The sequence below is a fragment of the Phlebotomus papatasi genome, chromosome 1 (assembly GCF_024763615.1).
Source record: "Phlebotomus papatasi isolate M1 chromosome 1, Ppap_2.1, whole genome shotgun sequence".
NCBI classification, from domain to species: domain Eukaryota; kingdom Metazoa; phylum Arthropoda; class Insecta; order Diptera; family Psychodidae; genus Phlebotomus; species Phlebotomus papatasi.
Genome location: NC_077222.1, coordinates 106,645,380 through 106,666,188, shown reverse-complemented (window position 1 = coordinate 106,666,188; position 20,809 = coordinate 106,645,380). Strand labels below are relative to the sequence as shown.

General features: G+C 38.8%; 2 protein-coding genes across 2 annotated transcripts in view; one reads left to right on the top strand and one right to left on the bottom strand.

Moving 5' to 3' along the window:
* LOC129799094 (tetratricopeptide repeat protein 28) overlaps nucleotides 1-16,001 on the top strand; it is a 67,379-nt gene extending 51,378 nt beyond the window's left edge. Inside the window, exons 5-8 of the mRNA XM_055842725.1 lie at nucleotides 67-620; nucleotides 908-5,736; nucleotides 13,793-13,942; nucleotides 14,000-16,001. Of these exons, the coding sequence (XP_055698700.1) occupies nucleotides 67-620; nucleotides 908-5,736; nucleotides 13,793-13,942; nucleotides 14,000-15,687 (7,221 nt within the window). The 3' untranslated portion in view covers nucleotides 15,688-16,001. The remainder of the gene's footprint in view (nucleotides 1-66; nucleotides 621-907; nucleotides 5,737-13,792; nucleotides 13,943-13,999) is intronic.
* LOC129799095 (uncharacterized) lies at nucleotides 9,611-10,555 on the bottom strand. Its single transcript, XM_055842726.1, has 2 exons — nucleotides 10,452-10,555; nucleotides 9,611-10,366 (listed from the first exon to the last, which is right to left on the bottom strand). Exons 1-2 carry the CDS (start codon nucleotides 10,467-10,469, stop codon nucleotides 9,704-9,706), a joined length of 681 nt encoding a protein of 226 aa, XP_055698701.1. The 5' UTR covers nucleotides 10,470-10,555; the 3' UTR covers nucleotides 9,611-9,703.
* Nucleotides 16,002-20,809: the final 4,808 nt, after the last annotated feature.

Here is a 20,809-nt window from a genome sequence, read left to right as displayed (position 1 = left end):
ACCTAGGATAGCTTCTTAAAGAGTCCCAAATTTCGAATTTTTGCCAATTTATTTTCTTTGGTTTAGGATGCCACAAAAGCCAGGGAGCTCTGTCCACAGTGGCCCAAGGCTTACTTCCGCCAGGGAGTGGCTCTTCAGTGCCTGGGACGCTATGGAGAAGCCCTGGCGGCCTTCAGTTCAGGCCTGGCCCAGGATCCGTCCAACAAACAACTTCTGGCTGGCCTTGTGGAAGCTAGCATCAAGTCTCCTCTTAGGAATGCTCTTGAGCCCACATTTCAACAGCTCTGTGCCATGAAACTCGATCAATCGCCCTTTGTGGTGATCTCTGTGGTGGGTCAGGAGCTCCTTCAGGCTGGACAGTACCATTCTGCGGTGACTGTGTTGGAAGCAGCACTGCAGATTGGTTCTTGTTCCCTGAAACTGAGAGGATCTGTGTTCAGTGCTCTGAGTTCGGCTCACTGGGCACTCAATCAGTTGGATAAGGCCATCAGCTACATGCAGCAGGATTTGGCTGTGGCTAAGAGTTTGGGGGATACTCAGGGGGAGTGCAGAGTTTATGGGAATCTGGGAAGTGGGAAGTTCAGTCAGGGATCGTATAAGGAAGCTCTAACTGCTCATAGGTGAGTTTCGCTGGGTGTTCCTGTGTGGAGGCATTTTCTTCAATAATTCTCTTCAATAATTGAAGCTTTTTATCAATAGTATTATTGAAGAGCCACTCATCCATATTTTTCCTAATGTATAGACAGCTTTAGCACCTGTGTGGAGGCATTTTCTTCAATAATTCTCTTCAATAATTGAAGCTTTTTATCAATAGTATTATTGAAGAGCCACTCATCCATATTTTTCCTAATGTGTAGACAGCTTAGAGGGAAACGTGAGAAGTTTTTGAGGGAAAATTGTTTTTTAGGTATCAACTTGTCCTGGCCATGAAGTGCAAGGATACCCAGGCAGCTGCTGCTGCTCTTACATCCCTGGGACATGTGTATACGGCCATTTTGGACTATCCAAATGCCCTGGCGAGTCACAAACAATGTGTTCAGTTGGTGAAACAAATGGGGGATCGATTGCAGGAAGCCAGGGAAATTGGGAATGTGGGAACTGTGTATCTAGCCATGGGTGAATTTGATTCAGCTGTTGATTGTCACATGCAGCATCTGAGGTTGGCCAGGAAGCTCAATAATCAGATTGAGGTGGCCAGAGCTTATAGCAATCTGGGCAATAGTCATCACTATCGCAGGAGTTTTGCTCAGGCCATTCAGTTTCATGAGCAAGTCCTGCGGATTGCTCAGCAATTGGGAGATCGTGCAATTGAAGCGAGGGCTTATGCGGGTCTTGGGCATGCCTGTCGCTGTGCTGGGATGTATAGTCAGGCCAAGAGGTGGCATGAGAAGCAGCTTGAGATGGCTCTTGCTGCGAGAGATAAATTTGCCGAGGGGAGGGCATTGTCCAATTTGGGGATTGTCTATCAGTTAACCAGGCGACATGATGCTGCTCTGAAGCTGCATCAGGCTCATCTGGCGATAGCCAGGCAATTGCAGGATCGTGCCAGTATGGGCAGGGCTTTTGGGAATCTGGGAAATGCGTATTTCAGTGCAGGACTCTACGAGGCAGCGATAAAGTGTCACAAGCAGGAATTGACAATAAGCAAGGAGGTTCACGATCGAAGTGCTGAAGGATGTACCCATGGGAATTTGGCGGTAGCCTATCAAGCTCTGGGATCACATGATATGGCTCTGATGCACTATCGGGCTCACTTGGATATTGCGTCAGAACAGAAGGATACTGCAAGTCTCAGTCAGGCTTATCTAAATCTTGGGAATTTCTGGAGTTTGAGGCAGGAATTTGCTCAAGCTATCCCTTACTACGAGCACTATTTGATGCTATCGCAGGAATTGGGGGACGTGGCAGCTGAGGGCAAGGCTTGTCACTTTCTAGGCTACGCTCACTACTGCATTGGGAATTACAGGGAAGCGGTTCGGTACTATGATCAAGATCTTGCCCTGGCGAAGGATATGCAGGATAAAATGAACATGGGCAGAGCCTACTGCAACCTCGGGTTGGCCAATTTGGCTCTGGATTGGAAAGCTGCAGCACTGGAGTGTCAGAAGTACTTCCTGGCCATTTCGCACATGATGAATCATCTTCCGGGGAAATTTCGAGCCCTGGGGAATATTGGGGATGTTCTGATTCGGATGGGAGATCTCGAGGAGGCTGGGAAGATGTATCAGAGACAGTTGGGTTTGGCCCGGCAGGCGAGGGAACGTTCCATGGAGGCTGCAGCCTGTGGAGCACTTGGGCTCTGCAATCGCCTTCTGAAGCGTTTTGATAAGGCTCTTGGGTATCATACGCAGGAATTGACCCTGAGGCAGGAAATGGGAGATGTTCCGGGGGAAGCAAGAGCCCATTGTCACCTAGGAGCGGTTCATATGGCTCTGGGGAATTATACGCATGCAGTAAAGTGCTATCAGGAACAGCTTGAGAGAGCTCAGGAATTGCAGGATCCCGTGATTGAGGCTCAGGCATTTGGGAATTTAGGGATTGCCAGGCTGAATATGACGCACTACGAAGATGCCATTAGCTATTTGGAGCAACAGTTGGCTGCCCTGGAGAGGATCAGTACGGCTCAGGCTCAGCACGATAGAGCTCGGGCATTGGGGCATTTGGGAGACTGCTATGATGCCCTTGGGGATTATGACAATGCTATTAAATGCCATGAGCGTCATTTGCAACTGGCCATTGCAATGCAGAGCTTTAGGGATCAGGATCTGGCGTACAGGGGCCTAGGGCATTCACACAGAGCCCTGGGAAATCTCCAGGAAGCTCTGGTGTGCCTGGAGAAGAGATTGGTGGTTGCCCACGAACTGGGCAGTTTGGAAGCCAAGGGAGCTGCTTATTTGGACTTGGGGAATATTCACAGTGCCCTGGGGAATCATGAGCAGGCCCTAAATTGCCTGGAACATCAGCGGGATATTGCCCAGGAACTGGGAGATCGTGTAGCTCTGTCAGATGCCACGAGTGGTCTCGGTGGGGTATTCTTCCAAATGGGTGACCATGAGAGTGCCCTGAGACTCCATAAAATGGACCTGGAAATCTGTGAAGCCCTCCAGGTGATGACTCTCCAAGCTCGAGCATATGGGAATCTCGCCAGTGTCTACGAGAGCATGGGAAAGTACTCAGAAGCCGTAAGGCATCTGGAGAAACAACTCTCCCTGGCCTCTGACAGATTAGTCAAGGCATCAGTTTGCATGTCTCTGGGCAGAGTCCTGCATTCGATGAGTCAAACAGCCCAAGCGATAAATTTCCTACGACAGGGATTGGCAATAGCACAGAGTTTGAGTAAATCCGAGGAAGAAGCAAAGATTAGGCATCAATTGGGAATTGCCTTGAGGACATCTGGGGACAATGACAATGCCAGGGGGCAGTTGGAGAGTGCAGCACAGATTTTGGAGGCAGTGAGATCCGAACAGAGATCTCCGGAAGCGAGAAATTTGCTTTTTGATCTGCAAACAAGTTGCTACCATACGCTCCAGCAGATTCTGGTGACTCTGGGCCGGACGGAGGAGGCTCTGGTGGCAGCAGAGAGATGCCGGGCAAGAACAACGCCAGATTCCACAGCTCCGCCATTCCCAGGGAAAAAGAGTGCAAATATGACGTGCAGTGAAAATATCTTTGACACAGTCAACCGGAGCAAATGCAGCGTGATGTACTTCAGCTTGGCGGGAGATGAACTCTTCACGTGGTTCCTGCAGCCACAGAAGCGCATTGTCCGGTTCAATAGTGCCAAAATCAATGAGACAACTCTCCAATTCAGTGGGACGCAGCAGAAACCCGGAAAGGATTCTGCAACGCTCCTGGAGCAGTACATTTACATGGTGAGGGAGAGTCTGGGAGTGAATGCGGTGAATCAGGATGCAGATGGCTGGAGATCTTCGGAGAATCTCCTCGATGACTTTGCCAGTGAGAGAGCAGGATTCCTCCGGATGGTCAATAGGAATCATCTACTGAACTCCAGTAACTATTCCCTGAGTTCCCTCTTCAGTCTGGGCAGTGTTGGAGGATCTGTAGCAAGTCTCCAAGGATCAACAAGATCCATCGGAAGCCTCTCAAGGCGAGTTCCCATCATGCCAACATGGCAGGGACCAGCATGCCTTCATTCCCTCTACAAACTCCTCCTGGCACCTTTTGAGGATCTCCTTCCGGACAGTGCCACGACGGCTCGAGTCGGAAGGCGAGATTTGGTCCTAGTGCTCGAAAATGAGCTGTATCTCGTGCCATTTGCCGTCCTGAGAAGTGGACAGGAAGATGGGGAATACCTCTCAGAGCGTTGCTCCCTCATTACCGTGCCATCGCTGACGACGCTGCGTCAAAAAAGTCGCTCCCGGAATCGTGAAGCTGCTGAGAATCTCAATAGTGCTTTAGTTGTCGGAGGTCCAAGAATTCCCACGTCACTCTCCGAAACCTGGGGCTGGTCTGAATCCCCATCGTCCCTCCAGGAAGCCGCCATGGTGGCAGATATGCTCCATGCCAAGGCTCTATGTGCCTCCAGTGCCACGAAGGAGGCCGTTATTGCCGAATTGCCAGGTGCAGAATGTGTCCACTTTGCAGCAAATGTCAGCTGGAAGTTAGGAGCTGTTGTCCTAAGTCCAGGAGATGTCATAGACTCACAGAAGAGATTCTATCCAGCCACAGGGCCTGAGATGGAAAATGACGAAGAGATTAGTGATTTATCCACGTCCAACATGGAAATTCCTCCTCTGTCAGACTTTATTCTAAGCGCTGCAGATCTCCTGACCATGAAGCTCAAAGCCAAACTGGTAGTTCTCAGCTCGTATCACTCAATTGAACCAATCAGTGGATCAGGAGTTGCAAATCTGGCCAGTGCTTGGCTTCTAGCCGGAGCCGGAGCAGTTCTCGTATCTCTCTGGCCAGTACCAGAAACAGCAGCCAAGATCCTCCTCAGAGCTTTCTACTCGGCCCTTCTGCAGGGAGCATCAGCAGCTAGTGCCCTGGCAGAAGCCATCTCAACGGTCCAGAACACCAAACACTTTGCCCATCCGGCAAATTGGGCAGGATTCCTCCTGATTGGAGCCAATGTGAGACTGTCAAATAAAGTAGCCCTGATTGGGCAGGCTCTCTGTGAACTGGTCAAGACGCCAGATAAATGTCGAGATGCCCTCAGGGTTTGCCTGCATCTGGTCGAGAAGAGCCTGCAGAGAATTCATCGTGGGCAGAAGAATGCCATGTACACTACCCAAAAGAGTATAGATAACAAAGCCGGAGCTGTCAGTGGCTGGAAGGATCTCCTGATGGCTGTAGGCTTCAGATTTGAACCCTCAGCCAATGGAATTCCTTCCAGTGTCTTCTTCCCGCAATCCGATCCCGAAGATCGGTTGTCACAGTGCTCAGCCAGTCTTCAGGCTCTCCTAGCCCTCTCTCCCACCACCCTCCATGCCCTGTCCAAAGTGGTCAACAGCTCAGAGATTGCTGATGACATCATTGCTGTCCTGAGGAATGTCGTAGGACAATTTCCGTCCAAAGGAAGCGGAGAACTCGAGACTCAAGTGGAAATCCCTCTCAGTGTTCGTCTCTGGAGGGTTTCCGGATGCCATGAATTGCTGGCATCACTGGGATTTGATCTCATGGAAGTGGGACAGGATCAGGTGACTCTGAGAACGGGGAAAACAGCCAACCGTCGCAATTGCCAGTTCGTGCTGCAAGCGCTTCTTGCTCTCTTTGGTAAGTGTTTTTCTTATTATTTTTTCAAGTTTGATAATATATTAAAAATGCTGTGAATTGTTTTACAAAAATGCCGTAATTTAGGCAAAACCAATTTTGCGATTTTCAGTACTTAGGTGACCATATCTTTTATTTAACTGAACCGATTGAGTTCTTTATCAGGAAAAAAGAAAGGCCTTGATGTGGTCGACAACTTTCTAGAACTAGCGAAGTTTATAAAATCGACACCAGAGGCGCTATAGTCTGCTATAAGTCAGAAGTGCATTTTTTTAGTTATTTTTAAGCCGAGGAAATCAAATTCAACTTGTAATTATCCTTCAAGCAATTTTGAGTTGACTGAGTTGAAAGTAATTTTGATGACGTAAATATTACGTTTTATTTACATTAAGTTTTTAATTTGATATTAGCTAGATCTGCCTGGGATAATTAGACTAGAATTAGTGGCTCTATCTAAAACGTCCCATGTAGCAAATTCTTGTCCAAAAACAACCTTTAAATAATTCTTTAATTAAAGAAGAAAATGCTTTTTGGTTATCTGAAGTATATCTGGAGGATCTGAAGAGAATCTCCTGTGTGAGTTTTAATCTAGATTCCGGAAAAAACCGTAGTACCACTTCTGCTCTGGTAAAAGGCGAGCAAGCTCTGGCATTGGCGCTGAGTCCATGTCCGGTATCCTTATTCTCCTTGATAATCCTAGAGCTTTTAACTCTTTCCGGACCACAACATATCCAGCGAACGATTTTCAGTAAAACTCACTTTATTGTAACTCTTAGTGGTCAAATATGATACTTTTGTAGAGAAAGAATTTTCTCCGCCTCTGGGAAATTGGAAAACTCATGGGAACTCTCGTCCCCTACAGAACGCAAAAGATAGAAACTTGGACAAACTTCAATTTTCCAAAAGCCAATAATATCAATTTTGTGAATTATTTTTGCGTGTCAAATGACTCCTTTACAATGTTGATCACTAAAACAAGAAGAATTATTGACCAGTATCTTCTGTGATGTCCAGGAAGTGCTAAAAAGGACACCCAGCTCCTGCTTGCTAACAGATTCCTCAAAATATTTCACAGAATAGCACTTTAACACACATTTCTCTCAACAGGATGTTATTGCAGACACATTAAGCTTTCTCAAGAGCCAAAAAAACACTTCCTGGACAATCAGAATTCACCAAAATCTGGAAGAATAGGAAAAACTTCCCCGAAAGCAATCTCCTTCGCTGCCAAATGTCAAAATTATCGGCCATATTGACAAAAATTTCGCTCCCGCTTGAATTTTCTTGCAAGGTTGGTGTCAAAAAGCAAATGGCGGGCACTGGCGGGATAACCTTACATTTGACCTCAAGATTTTTGGGGACGAGAATTCCCATCAACTTTGAACAAGTTTTTTGAAAATTTATGAAAAAATTGTTTTTCGAATTTATGTAATCTGTAATTGTTAGTTATCATACTTATTGGCCCCGAGAGGTTTTTCCTTATTCGGGTCTAGAAATATCAAAAAAGTCACAATATCTCCAAGGAAGCAGAAAATCGAAAATTCACGATTTTTGACCAAGAATATCTTAGCTCAGGAGTTAATTGGGATGCTGCAAAAAATATCCTAGATTTGGACATCCTTATAGTTTGTAATCATCCACAAGAATCGGAATTTTATCGATTCTAAATAGTCTAAAAAAATTATTTTTTCCATGGGTACCCAGAGTCCCAAAGGAGACGAAAGAGTTAATAGCATTTCACATAGTCTCGTCGCATTAGCTGAAACATCTCCTTGGGTTCTATGAATTCTCTGTGCATCTTATTGCTTTTTATCTGGAGTCTCGATCGCAAATTGTGAGATCCAGTGAGAATTCCTCTTTTGCTCTTGCTCTCACTCATGAAGTTCCTTAATATTATATAATTGTCTTTTGTTTCAACTTGTCACCGTTCTAGAGCTTAAACCTTAAACGGTAAGAAATATCGACTTCCAGTCTTCGATGACACCCAATAAAAAAAAAACAATATTTCTAGAGACGTTTTTCCTCTTTTCCCTTAACCCCCCCTGAAAACCATGTTTTACGGTTTTTCCCAAAATTGGGCCAAGCTTTTTCAATGATTTTCGGATATGTTTTAGAGGTAGTTAAGTCGAAAATTTAGTCCAAAAATACCTATGATCGTACAATTCGCAATTTTGAATTATTGACGGGCAAAGGTCAATCATTTTGGAGGGCCCATTTTTCGATCGATTTGGTTAAATTTGGATTTTTTGTAAAGATATTGGGATTTCGAACCCGGCTGCATCGGTATCATCGGTAATGAATCAGTTAAGTACCGATTATTTTGATTTTCAAATCCTTTTGTGATTATGAATCAATTTGATCTCTAGTAGTTAGATTAGTAAGCACCAAAAGATTATACAAAAAACTTATTTACTGAATTTGACGACGACCCCAACAACGCAGTTTGTTAAAAGTTTTCAAAAAGAAGCTCCAAGGATGTGATTTGACAAAACTTTCTAATATTTTATCAGGAAGAACCAAGAGAAAAACATTCTTTACTTAAACATTTAATAAACACTGTTACAAAGGTTCATGCCATAGAAAAGATCTGTGATCCAATAAAGTTCAGTTCAGTATTCCCTAAACCCTCGTCTATATTCTTCAGTTTTAGCATTTTTTGTTCATAAGAAACTCTTACAATTTATAAATAAAAATAATCTAAAATTAAAGTCTCGTAACGGTGTTTATTAAATGTTCAAGTAAAGAATGTTTTCCCTAGGTTTTTCCTAATAAAATATTAGAAAGTTTTATAAAATCATATCCTTAGGACATCTTTTTGACAAACTTTTAACAAACAATGCGAAAAACTCTTTCGAATTCAGGTATTCAAGTTTCTTTTAAGGTTAAATTCTATATAACCTAATTTTTTAAGGTGAATTATACTGTATCTACTATTTAAGTGAATTATACTGCAAAGTATTAGGAAAGTAGTGAACAAGAGAGTATGCATATCTTTGTCTTTAGTATTGTAATTATTGTAATAGACATTAAAATTGGACTGAAAAAAAAGAAAATCTACATCACATTACAACATAACCTAAAAATTAGATTGTTTTCAAAAAAATCAATTTTAGGTTGGATTTCTTTATTGTTTAATAATGTTCCTCACGGTAATCTACTTATTCTTCATCATGGACAGGGGGAGATGGGACTACTTTGAGCTGTGGGGCTACATTGTTATACGATTTTTTCGTATATTTCTAATGGAAACTGGGTTTTAACATGATGCAATTTAGATGATAGACAAAATAATTGTGGATCTAAATAAAATAATTGTAAGGCCCAGCTTCATTTAGAAATAGCATTTAGTCCCACAGCTCAAAGTAGCCCAATCTCCCCCTATGTATAAAGTATAAAGTTATTTTTATTAATTAATATTAAATATTAATTGGTTTTTATTTTAATTTGAAGTAATGGGGAACGCTTTATTGAATGAAAGTTCATAAAATAAATCTCAAAATTCTCTAATTCGCATATTTTTGAGTAGAAATTCTACTGAACTTTCACGAACAAGGCATCTTCCTGCAATTACTGGTAGATGGAGCAATAAGCTGAAAGTTTTCAAAATCAAACATTTGAAAAATAAAACACGTTAACTCTTCCCGGGTCGCAGCATTATGCAGCATTTACCATTTTTTAACCAAAAATATCTAAGCTCTGGAATTAATTGAGGTCCTACAAAAAATATCTTATATTTGGACATCGGATTTTTATCAGATTTTAATACTTAAAAAAAAAACATTGTTTTTCACAGAATATTCATATGTTGCTTTGGGTAGTCAGAGTCCCAAAAGAGACGAAAGAATTAATGAGAATTTAGTAAATTTATTCAAATATCGGGATCAAAATATTTATTCTAAAATTTAAGTCAATACAACGTACAATCATTCATTTTTTTTTTAATATTTCAGCAAGATTCTTTTAAATCTCTTTAGTCAATGTCCAACTCTTCTTTGGGATCTAATAATGGAGCAGTGCCCAATTTCATCTTCATCTTTTGATATTCCAGCTTCAATTTTAGAATCTCCATCGTCCTCTTGTGCTCATTTATTCTCATTTGATGTTCCACTTCCATGTTCTTCTTCGTCTGTTCCAACAATTGCCATTTAACATCCAAGTACCTCCTCCGGGAATCCTGAAAATCCGGATAGCTAGCCGTAAAAATATCATCATCGCTTGAACTCGAATCAGAGTTAGATCCGGGAAAAGGGGGAAAAGGTTCTTCGATTCTCATCCTCTTTGCTGGTTCAGGATCATCTTCTTGAAGCTCATCTTCCATCAAACTCATTTTCATCAAACTCCCTGCCCCATCATCTTCAGCAGTTGTCTCTGATTCAGTTTCCGGATTGTCCTGTTTGTTCTTTTTCTTCTGCTCCAGCTTCATGTTCTTGTGCAGAGCTTTGAGTTGATCCACTGTTCTTGGCAATTCCGCACATTTATTGTACTGTAAGGTAATGGCCTCCCAAGCTTGCAACTTGGCATATCTCGTCTGTATGAGGTTCCTCTTAACGCCCAGAGTCTTCTGATGCTTCTCGACGAGTTTAGTGAGGAATTGCTTTTCTTCCTCTGTGAAATTCTTCGTACGAATTCTCTTCTGCAGGGAATTGAAGAAAAAATGTTTTACCAGTTCTTTGGAATGGGAATTGGCGCTAAAACTAGGATTAAGAGAGAATACTTACCAGTTTTACCTCTTCCATTTTCCCAAAGCCCGTCTTATTTTATTCCACGAAATGTCAAACTCACTAATCCCACCTTTATGACTTGGTATAAATTCCGAGTTTAGTGTTATACCTTGGTGGGTGTCTCTGCTATAAGCAAGGGGTTTGTTATTTTCAGATTGGAGTACTTCTTTTTACCATTTTATTCATTTTATTACTCATTTCTCAAACTTTTCTCACCTTCATTATTTTTATAATAATTATTAAGCTTCGATGGAATTTTTTAAGCACAGAAAACGATGAATAACTTCCGGGTAATTATTTAATCCATAAGAAGCATATGCTTCATGTGACCTTTTGAAGCTTTTGGTATAGGTGCGGTATTTTAAAAGATTTTAGGGGTTTTAGGGGATGCAAAGAATTTATTATGCTTGTAATTGAACACAATTTGAACTAAATTAATTATTATTTAACTCGAAGCAATAAAAATTTAACTTTCACTTGAGGAAAACGTTGTTGAAATCATGATCGGAAGCTTCATAAACTCAATGTAAGAAACATTTTGTTAAAGTAAAGAAATATATTTTCCTTGCAATGAGTATATTTTCGTGACTTCTAAAATATTATATTGAAAAATTTATAAAACATTTTCGCAATGAAACTTTCTTTATATAAAATTATATTTAAAATTTGGGATGCTTTTGATTTTGTTTTACATCGTTAAAATGTTAAAAAAAAAGTTTTGCTAATTTATGTGAATTTGGCGCTAATTTTATTACCTACTACACTGCTGGCAATAATCATAGCTCCACTTTTTCATATTGAAAAAAACTTTGAAAAAAATTTTTTTAGAAAAAATAAAAAATCATTTGAAGGTATTATTACACATTTTCCTTACAAAATGTTAGCAAAATTTATGAAAAACTTTATAAAAATGATTCTAATTAGCTTAATAAAGTTATTAATTGAATTACTAAAAGATATTTACCTTCACTGATTGAAAATAAATACCCTGAAGCCAAATTTATTGAGTGGAGCTATAATTATTGCCACCCGAAAATCGCCATATTGATAAAGATTCTATCACAGTACTCACAGTTCTAACGATATGAAATTCAAATGGCAATTTTTCATATTGGTATGAAAATACCTTCAAATGATTTTTTATTTTTTTTCTAAAAAAAATTTTTTTCAAAGTTTTTCCAATATGAAAAAGTGGAGCTATGATTATTGCCAGCAGTGTACAGTAGACTCTCGCTAATTCGGCTCCTTTAACTCTTTCATCTCTTTTGGGACTGTCGTACCCAAAGAAGCATATGAATATTCTATAAAAATCAATGTTTTTCAATTATTCAGAACTGATAATAATCTTATTCTTGTAGATGATTAAAAACTATAAGGATGTCCAAATGTAAAATATTTTTTGTAGGACCTCAATTAATTCCTGAGGTTAGATATTTTTGATTAAAAATTGTGAAATTGGCTTGCAGCATATGCTGCGGTCCGGAAAGAGTTAACATCGGGCTACTTTTTAATTCGGGCAGCAGTTATATTTGAAAAGAGTTTGTTGACATTTTTGAAGTTCAATTGTGATTATCGAATGAAGCAAATGTGCTCAAATTTGCCACGGTTTGTTTTATTTTTGATGTGATTTTGCATTATTAAAGGGTTTTCATGAAATTTACAATAAATATGAGTATTTAAACTCAATATGTGTATGCGGATGAATAAAAAATCATTGCATTTCAAAAAATTTCATGCCCGAATTTCTCTCTAATTCGGGTGACATTTCGGTCCCAAATGCCCGAATTTGAGAGAGGCTACTGTATTACCCTTTAAGAAGGAGAACATCATAACTCGTGTAGAGGATCTTAGTGAGTTCATTTGATTGTAATAGTCCTTACTATGTTATCACACTTGCACATTAAAATTTTAATATGATTCACATTAATTGTTGCTGGTGAGAGTCCAAATGTCTAATTTGTGTGTTTGAATCATTTTATATTCAAAATTTGATCTATTTGTTGATAAAAAGGTAGACTTGGCCCGCAAAATTTGATATAAATTGACTTATAGCATTAATGCGAAAAATTAATGAGATTTTCTCTTTAATTTTTTAATGTGAAAAATATTTATGCTTTAGGTAAATTTAAACTCATTTTTGCAGGCCAAGTCCACTTCTTTATCAATAAATAGAAAAACCCCAAATATTAAGTGACTCAAAGACACAAATAACATATTTGGACGCTCACAAGCGACAATTAATGTGAATCACATTAAAATTTTAATGTGCAAGTGTGATAACGCCATAAGAATTTACATGAAAATTTTTACGAAAGCTGGACAAAATGTTTTCTAAAGGTGATCTCAGAGCCGTGAATTTCTCACGTGAAAAATTCACCATCTCAGAATTCATACCCAAGTCAAATGTACAAATCACTACTAACGTGAATCAACACAATATTCAATGAATATTCAATAATATCACTCAAAAAAAAGCGAAGAAACATTGTTAGTACTTCATCACAGCTAAATAAGACTGAAGTAAACACGAAGTTCTGTCATATTTCTCGTAAGCAATTTCTCACACTGAATTTTCAAGAAAGCAATTTCAACTCAAATCATATTCAAAATTTAACGTATTTAGTGTTAAAATCTTCCAAAAAGAAAAAAATATTTAGATAGAATTCATTATTCATCAAATATTGGAATAAAAATCTATCATTTTAATCAATTTATTTTTATTGACCAATTTTATCCTCAAAGTGTCCAAAATAGGAAACTGGGCAAAATTATGAGCCTTTCCCCTACCCTTTTTTATTTTACTATTGTTTGCGTGCTATTTTTTCTCTATTTTTGGACTGCACCTGCAACCACGACAAGGACATCTCATAAATTATGATCGTAAATTATATCTATGCGATGATCTATTTTTAATTCTCCGAGTGAGAATTGCTCCATCGAACTCTTATTAATTTCTCTTTAGTCAAAATCTCTTTCAAATTGCATTAACTATCTTCACAGAGTGATCCATAACAGAAAATTCTGGAGTACCCAAGTGCTTGTCTATTTGGGAATAGCACCACAAGGGCTCTATTCCGAGAAACTAGAAATGAAGGACACTTCATGATACTTCAGCATATTCTATTATAGGCTTGTAGTAATCCTTCCTACCCTTCCTACATATCAGAAGTGGGATATCACACAAAAGCGGTTATCACTCCCTCTAGCGGAAACTAACAATATAATGGGACTTAAAGTCAGTCACCTAAGTACTTAAATACTCCTTCAAAGAATACCCATTTTTGGATTTATTACCTACCTGACGGAGGATAATATCAATTTCTCGTTTTTCTTTCAAGATACCCAAGAAGCTCCTAAGAGTCTCGGACTGGAATCCAGTACGGAGTCCCTGAACGAAGATGGCCGTTCTGAAGTAGCAGATGAAGCTTCAATGAGTCCCGACAATGCACCAGCGCCCAAAAGAAGTGGCTCTCCAATTCCCAATCTCGGTAAGTTCCCTGAAAATCCTTCTGGTGAAAGTCAAATTCAACTGGGATACTTTGCAGTGAAATCCCATTTAACACTGTCCCGTCCTCCTTTGCCAATTCGCCGAGTGCCCTTCTTGAGCACCGGCAGTGCATTTATTTCCTACGTAAGACGCCGTGGGGAGCCAGATGGTGGAAGAACAGATTCTTCCGATGTGCCATCTGCTTCTTCCTCATCCCAAGTCCATTCAGCCAGTACGATGGATTCGAGTCTGGCCAATACGACGGACAGTGAACTGTCTTCGGATGGTTATGTGGCACAGACGCTGCCTAAGAAGATTTTCGGTGGGTACTCTGCCCTGCATCATGCATCGGATTCCAGTGCTACGGCTGAGAGCAATGTGTCTCAGGCTCTGGCACATCAGACTAGGATTAGGAGTTTGTATTCTGGGCCAGTGGGGGCTGATGGGGGTGCATTGTTGGCGGGGAGGCCGGATAGTTCGAGTAGTGCAAGTAGTACGACAGATTGGGAGGGTTCTGGTCATGCTACGGTTCTGCGGAGGGTGAATCAGCAGAATCAGACACTTCCGCCATTGCCGCCACCGCGGCAGCAGCTGCCTCTAGTCGATCTGGCGCCCCTGGCTCCGGTTTATAACAATTTGAATCCCGTGGGAGGGTTGGAGGGACCGGCAGCTGGATTGGATTCCACGAGTTCGGATTCGGAATTTGAGAGGGGAGCTTTTGAGTTGGCAGCTGGGCCATTTGGGGCACGGTCGAGGGGAAAGCTGAAAATGCCACTGTCCAGGAAGATTTCTGAGACAATAGGGTTTATGGATAGGTTGAGTGTGAGGACGGAAGTTTCCCAGGGGCAGGGAGGAGCTGTCGGGGGGAGCGCAGGAGCTGCAGCGGCGGGAACGTCGGGTAGGAAGATGAATCTGTCGGATGAGGCAGCTCTGAGTCTGCACAATGCAGGTTTGTACTTTGCAGCTGAGCCGGATGACAAGGGAGTGAGTGGGGCGAGTGGAAGTTCAGGAAAGGAAGGACTAAAGACAGGCTATCAGCCGGCAAAGAGTATGCAGGAATCCCTGCTGAGGCATATGAATAGGGAAATGACACCGACGATCAGTGAGGTCTATCATGAGAGGAATTTGGGCTTGGGATTGGCACCGCCACTGTCAAAGCTCCTGCTTAGCAAGAGTTACAGCCTGGATGAAGCTGAGCCAAGCAAGGCTTCCTCCTCATCGTCAAAGACGTCCACGCTGGTTGATGCAGTCAGTGAGATTGATCTGAGTGCAGCAGCCAGTGTGGCAACAATTCCAGGCCCTTCTTCCGGGACTGTGGGGCCAGCTGGCGTCGGGGCAGTTTGTTCTGTCTGCAATGCTCCGGCAGAGCTCATGTGCACATGCTCAGATAGCCCAGTGACGCCCAAAACGCCCAAAACGCCCACTTCTGTGTCAAAAAAGTCAAGCCTAAAACCCTGGCTGAGTGCAGTGAATACAAACCTAGTAAAAGCTTCGGATCTCACCACGGCTGACATCCTCGAGAGGCAAAAGATCAAAGCTAACATCCAAGCTGTAACACACGATGTGTCCACGGCTGGAGTCAAAGACAAAAGATCCGGAAGCCCTTTTAGCGAACTGTCCCGCCGTGACGAAGGCGACGGACGATCTGTCAGTGATTCCCAATGTTCCGGAAGCTTCAAGAATGACCACAAAGCTGCCCAGCAGCAGCAACAGCAAAGAACAAAGTTCAGCCTTGAGACTCTCTAAAAGACCCCATCTCCCTCATTCCACATTTTTCGGTCAAATGAAAATGTTCTCTGTCTCTTTATTAATTTCTTAATAATTATGTATAATTTGTATTTATCTCCTTATCAATTAAATTAATCTACTTAATGTGTAATTAATTCACGAGGTCGTTTATCATTTTTTTTTTGCATCATTCCATCTCTTAAATAGCTTTTCTCCATTTTTTGTGTTTTACTTTTATATATAATTTCAATAGTGTTTTTTTTTATACTTGTGTATCATTCATTTGTCATCAATTATTCCATAGTTTAGCAATAAATTATGTCGATTATTCACCGAGTTTATTTACTCTTATTCACTCTTGAAACTTTCCTCTACTTTCACAGCAGCACAAAGCAAAAATTTTCTGGAGAAAAATGTCCATTTCCTCATTTTAATCAGGTTTTTTGTTGGTTTATTTAGTTAAATAACGCAAGAACAATTTGTTAAAAAGTTATTAATAGAAAAAAATCCATTTGAAATTCTATTCGTTCCTTTTATCGTCACATTTTTTGTTTTGTTTCTTTTTCAATTATTGAGGTCTTCTCTTTGTCTTTTTCCTTCAAGAATAAATAAGTCACAGAATTGAAATTGCTGGGAAAACAATTTAAGGTAGGTATCAATCCTGATGAGAATTCCTTCAATTCTGAGAGCAAAAGATCAAGTTCACAAACAGAATCAGAGGAAATTTTGACTGATTTCTATTTAAGAAAGAAAAGTGTCTCGGATAAAGGAGAAATGGTGTGGTGTACGAGATATTTGCTGTTGGCCATTGCTCAACGAGGAATCATTTTTGGTTAATAAAAACTGGTCAGTAATCCTTTCAAATCAAATACTTATTGCTTCTTGATCAAATTTTATTAACAAAGGAGAATGGTCAAATCCGGTCCTGGAATCGCCACCAACGGGACCTATGTCATTGGATAGGTAACAACTTTTGTTCTGGGACCAATGTTCTAAACCATGGAGGAACAGTTCTAGAGCATAAAAAGTATTTTTAGAGGGAAGATTGATCAAAAGTACACTGAGAAAAAAACGGGTATGCGATTAACTTTTTTTCCTCAGAAATTTAATACTTTTTAGGTGTAAAAATATATCAAAATTTTTTAATGTTAATTTTACACCTTTTTAAGTGTAAAATTAACATGAAAAAGGGTAACTTTAACCCCTAATACACCTAAAAATGTAATATTTACACTGATTTTCGATGAATACTGCAGGGTAAAATTAACATTTCCGGAATGTTATTTTAACTTTTTCGGATTTCTCTCAGTGAAGGACTCCCAACGTTTATCGTCCTGGATCCCGGGAATTTTTCAATCTTATGTCAATACCTACAAAATGCGCCTTTCCCTCGTTTGTGGCGATTCCGGGACCAGCGCCCATATAGTTTTGACTGACATCCTTTTCACTGATTTCTATTTAGGAGAAAGAAAAGTGTCTCGGATTAAGAGGGAATGGTGTGGTGTACGAGCTAACTGATACTGGCCATTAATAAAAAAAGAAACATTTTTCGTCAGTAGAAAACTGACAAGTGAAAATGCTAATATGGTTATTGACTCCTCTTTGGAAACTTTGGAAAGAATATTTCACTATTATTTACCTTTAACTCATTAGGGTAAGTGTACCAAATTCCGGTCAGCTTGCAATATCGGCCATATTTCTTGTTCCTCGTATTTCCGTGAATTTTTAGTTTTTGCATACTCTAGAGATTTTACAATGCAAAAAAAATTTACGAACGATATGATGTGAAAAAGTCTTTGGAAAAATTTCGAAAGCGCAAGGAATTATGAGAATGAAGCAGGACCATAGCGCTGAGGAGGCATTGAGGGGCAATGTCCTACTTTAAAAATTCCAATGCCCTACCTTAAAAACCAGAAACTAAGATAATGTTCTAAGTAAAATGTTCGTAGTAAGATATGGTAGAGAAGAAAATTAATCTTCTATTAAATGGCCTGATACATCTAATCTCATAGAGTTTTCGATTGAGTCAAACGATAATTTTGTGAAAAATTTAAATATTTTCCACTGAGAGAAATCCGAAAAAGTTAAAATAACATTCCAGAAATGTTAATTTTACCCTGCAGTATTGATCCGAAAACGGTGTAAATATTACACTTTTTAGGTGTATTATGGGTTAAAGTTACCCATTTTCATGTTAATTTTACACTTAAAAAGGCATAAAATTAACATTAAAAAATGTTGATGTATTTTTTCACATAACAAGTGTTAAAGTTACGAAGAAAAAAATTAATCGCACCCCCTTTTTTTCTCAGTGTCTCAATAATCTTAAAAGATAAAATAGAATATTTATCCATCTATTTGGCATTGTTATTAATGAGTTGAAATTGCAATTATTTGATGATTATGAAATTCTCGCATTTCTTACATAAAAAACTCAATACATTTCCTTTTTTATTTACGCATTCTCAAGATAGTTAAGGGGTTACGTGGGTTAAGAAGATTGCAGAAATAATTTAAAAATTTTCTTCAGCATATTAAAAAAATATATATTTAATTTAAGCTCTTAGGATTATAAATGTACAATATTACCATAACCTATATTTTCTAAATTTTTCATTTAATATTTTTAAAAATTTAGTCATTGAAACCTTATTTTTGGAGATTTTTTTCTGAAAGAAAAACAAGCTTTTCGATGAAGAAGTTTTCTCGGAATTGGTCCATATAAAATCCAAAAATCAAATATTTCCATTTAGCTGATAAGTTAAACTAATAACGAAAGATTTTATATTCACGTCAAAACGGGTATTTTTGTGTATGAAATTTTCTTAAAAATTTAAATTTCATTTTTAGAAATTCCTTCGTTCAAAGAATAGTTTAACTCATCAGGTAACAGGAAATATTTGGTTTTTGGTTTCCAGATGAACCAGTTCCGAGAAATCTTGTCCACCGAAAAGTATGTTTTTTTTTTCGAAAATGTCTCCAAAAATCAAGTCCCACAGGATAAATTTTTAAAAGAAAATTTCAGGAAATATAGTTTGAATGTTGTACTTTTATATGCCTAAGAGCTTGAATTAATTATATTTTCTTATTATATCGAAAAGAAATTATAACAAAATCTGCTGTTTTTTTGTCAGTTTTGACCTACGTAACCCCTTAAGTATATGTATCGAAGAATTAGAATACATGTTTTTTTTAATTTGTCTTTTGGAATAATTTTTTTTTTTTTTACCTCATTCACTTTGAAGAATTTTGTGTTTTCCTGTCCTGAAAGGATTACACCCCCTGACGCATCCGGAGGGAGTTCATTTCCTTGACCTTCTTATGTTAAAAAAAAACATTAGAGAGAATATGGTGTTTCCCAGTCTTTTGATCAACGTAACCCCTTAAAGGCGTCACCACTCGTGGAGATCGACATAGGAACGAAGTCGTGCATGGGGAACTGTTTCTATATATTGAGAGATCACAACACTTCGATGCCATGGTAATTTTCAGCGTATATGAGAACAGAAAAATACATCAAAAAACTTTTACAAGCCATTAAGAAAAAGACATTGATCTTGAAGTAGTCCTAACCGAAGATGGCGGAAGCAAATTCAATTCAACATCTTGTCTGTAAATAACTCGGAATCAACTCTAAAGCAATCTTCAGACTAGAGGTTTAGCCCAATTTACGAAGGTGTCACAAACCCAAATAGCAACCAATTTTATTGATTTTGTTTAAAATCGAATAGATCATTTGCTTTTAATAGTCGAATCCTAAGTTAAATTATTCCAAAAAATCTTGACCGATAAGAAATTGGAGCAGTTAAGCCATATGGTTAAGCCTTATACGGGCTTCAGACCTGAGGTCTGAGCCATATGGCTTAACTTCTCTAATTTCTTATCAATCAAGATTTTTCATAAAATTTTGACTTAGAATTGTATGATTAAACCCAAATAATGTATTGGATTCTAAAGAACGAAATTAGTTGGTTGTTTTTTAAGATTTTGGGACCTTCTGGAACTGGGTTAAACCTCTAGTCTGAAGACGACCTTTGGTCTGAAGCCCGTATAAAACTTTTCAAGATTATAATGGAGGACCGAGAAGCGTGAAGGGCTAAACTTGATGGTCTAAGTTTCACTAACATTACTGAAATGGCCTTATTTTGCTGTAGAATATTGATCAATAGTTTAACTCATCAAATACACTACCCTGAGAATAGTGCCAAAAATTTTTTTCCTTGATGAAACACCCTACTGGATGCCCTGGAGTAACTTCGATTGAAGCGCTACTACCGGTTGTCGTATGAAATTGAAATATTCTAAAAAATCTTAAGAGAATGAATTAGGGTAACTGTGCCAAATTTCAGCATAGTTGCATGCAAGCGCCAAAGTCTCAAGTTTGAAATGTAATATCTTTAATAGAAATTGAATTTTTTGTTACTTTTTTATAAGGAGTGTTGCTTGGAACCTTGTAGACAGTTTACCGTCTTTATTTTCTCTAAAATCATTCTTAATACATTTCAAAATGAATAAAAATGTTGACATACACAGCATTGGTGGCCTATTCCGACCACCTTAATTCTCATAGTTCCCTTGCCTTTCCGGAATTTTTCTAATGCCTTTTTCAGATCATCTTGCTCGTCGAAGCGATATTTTTTTGTTATTTTTTTGCATTTATAATCTCTAGAGTATGCAAAAACTAGAAAGTCATAGAAATTTGAGGAACAAAAATGTGGCCGGAATTGCAAGCTGTCCGAAATTTGGCACACTTACCCTACCTTTCTTTCGAATACAAAACGATTTTAAATCAATTGACAAAGTCCACATAAGGAAGTATAAAAAGAAATAAAATAAATCATTATAAAATTGCTTTTATTGAGCTGTTGTTTTTTTAATGATGATCAATAATTAGAGAAAATAAGATTAAATAAATAATATTTATACACAGTATTTCCTGCTTTAATTTTTTGGGCCAGGAAAAATTAGAATTTTAGGAATCTTAATAAATTCATTAAAAATAAAAATATTTCATAGGGGGGATGGGACAGGTTCTCAAAAGCCTGACTTCTTTTAGGATGAACAATTAATATTTCAACAGAAAAAGGACTTTTGAAATAGGGGTTTTTCTCCTGTTTTTAAATGAAAATCAGGTAAAAGG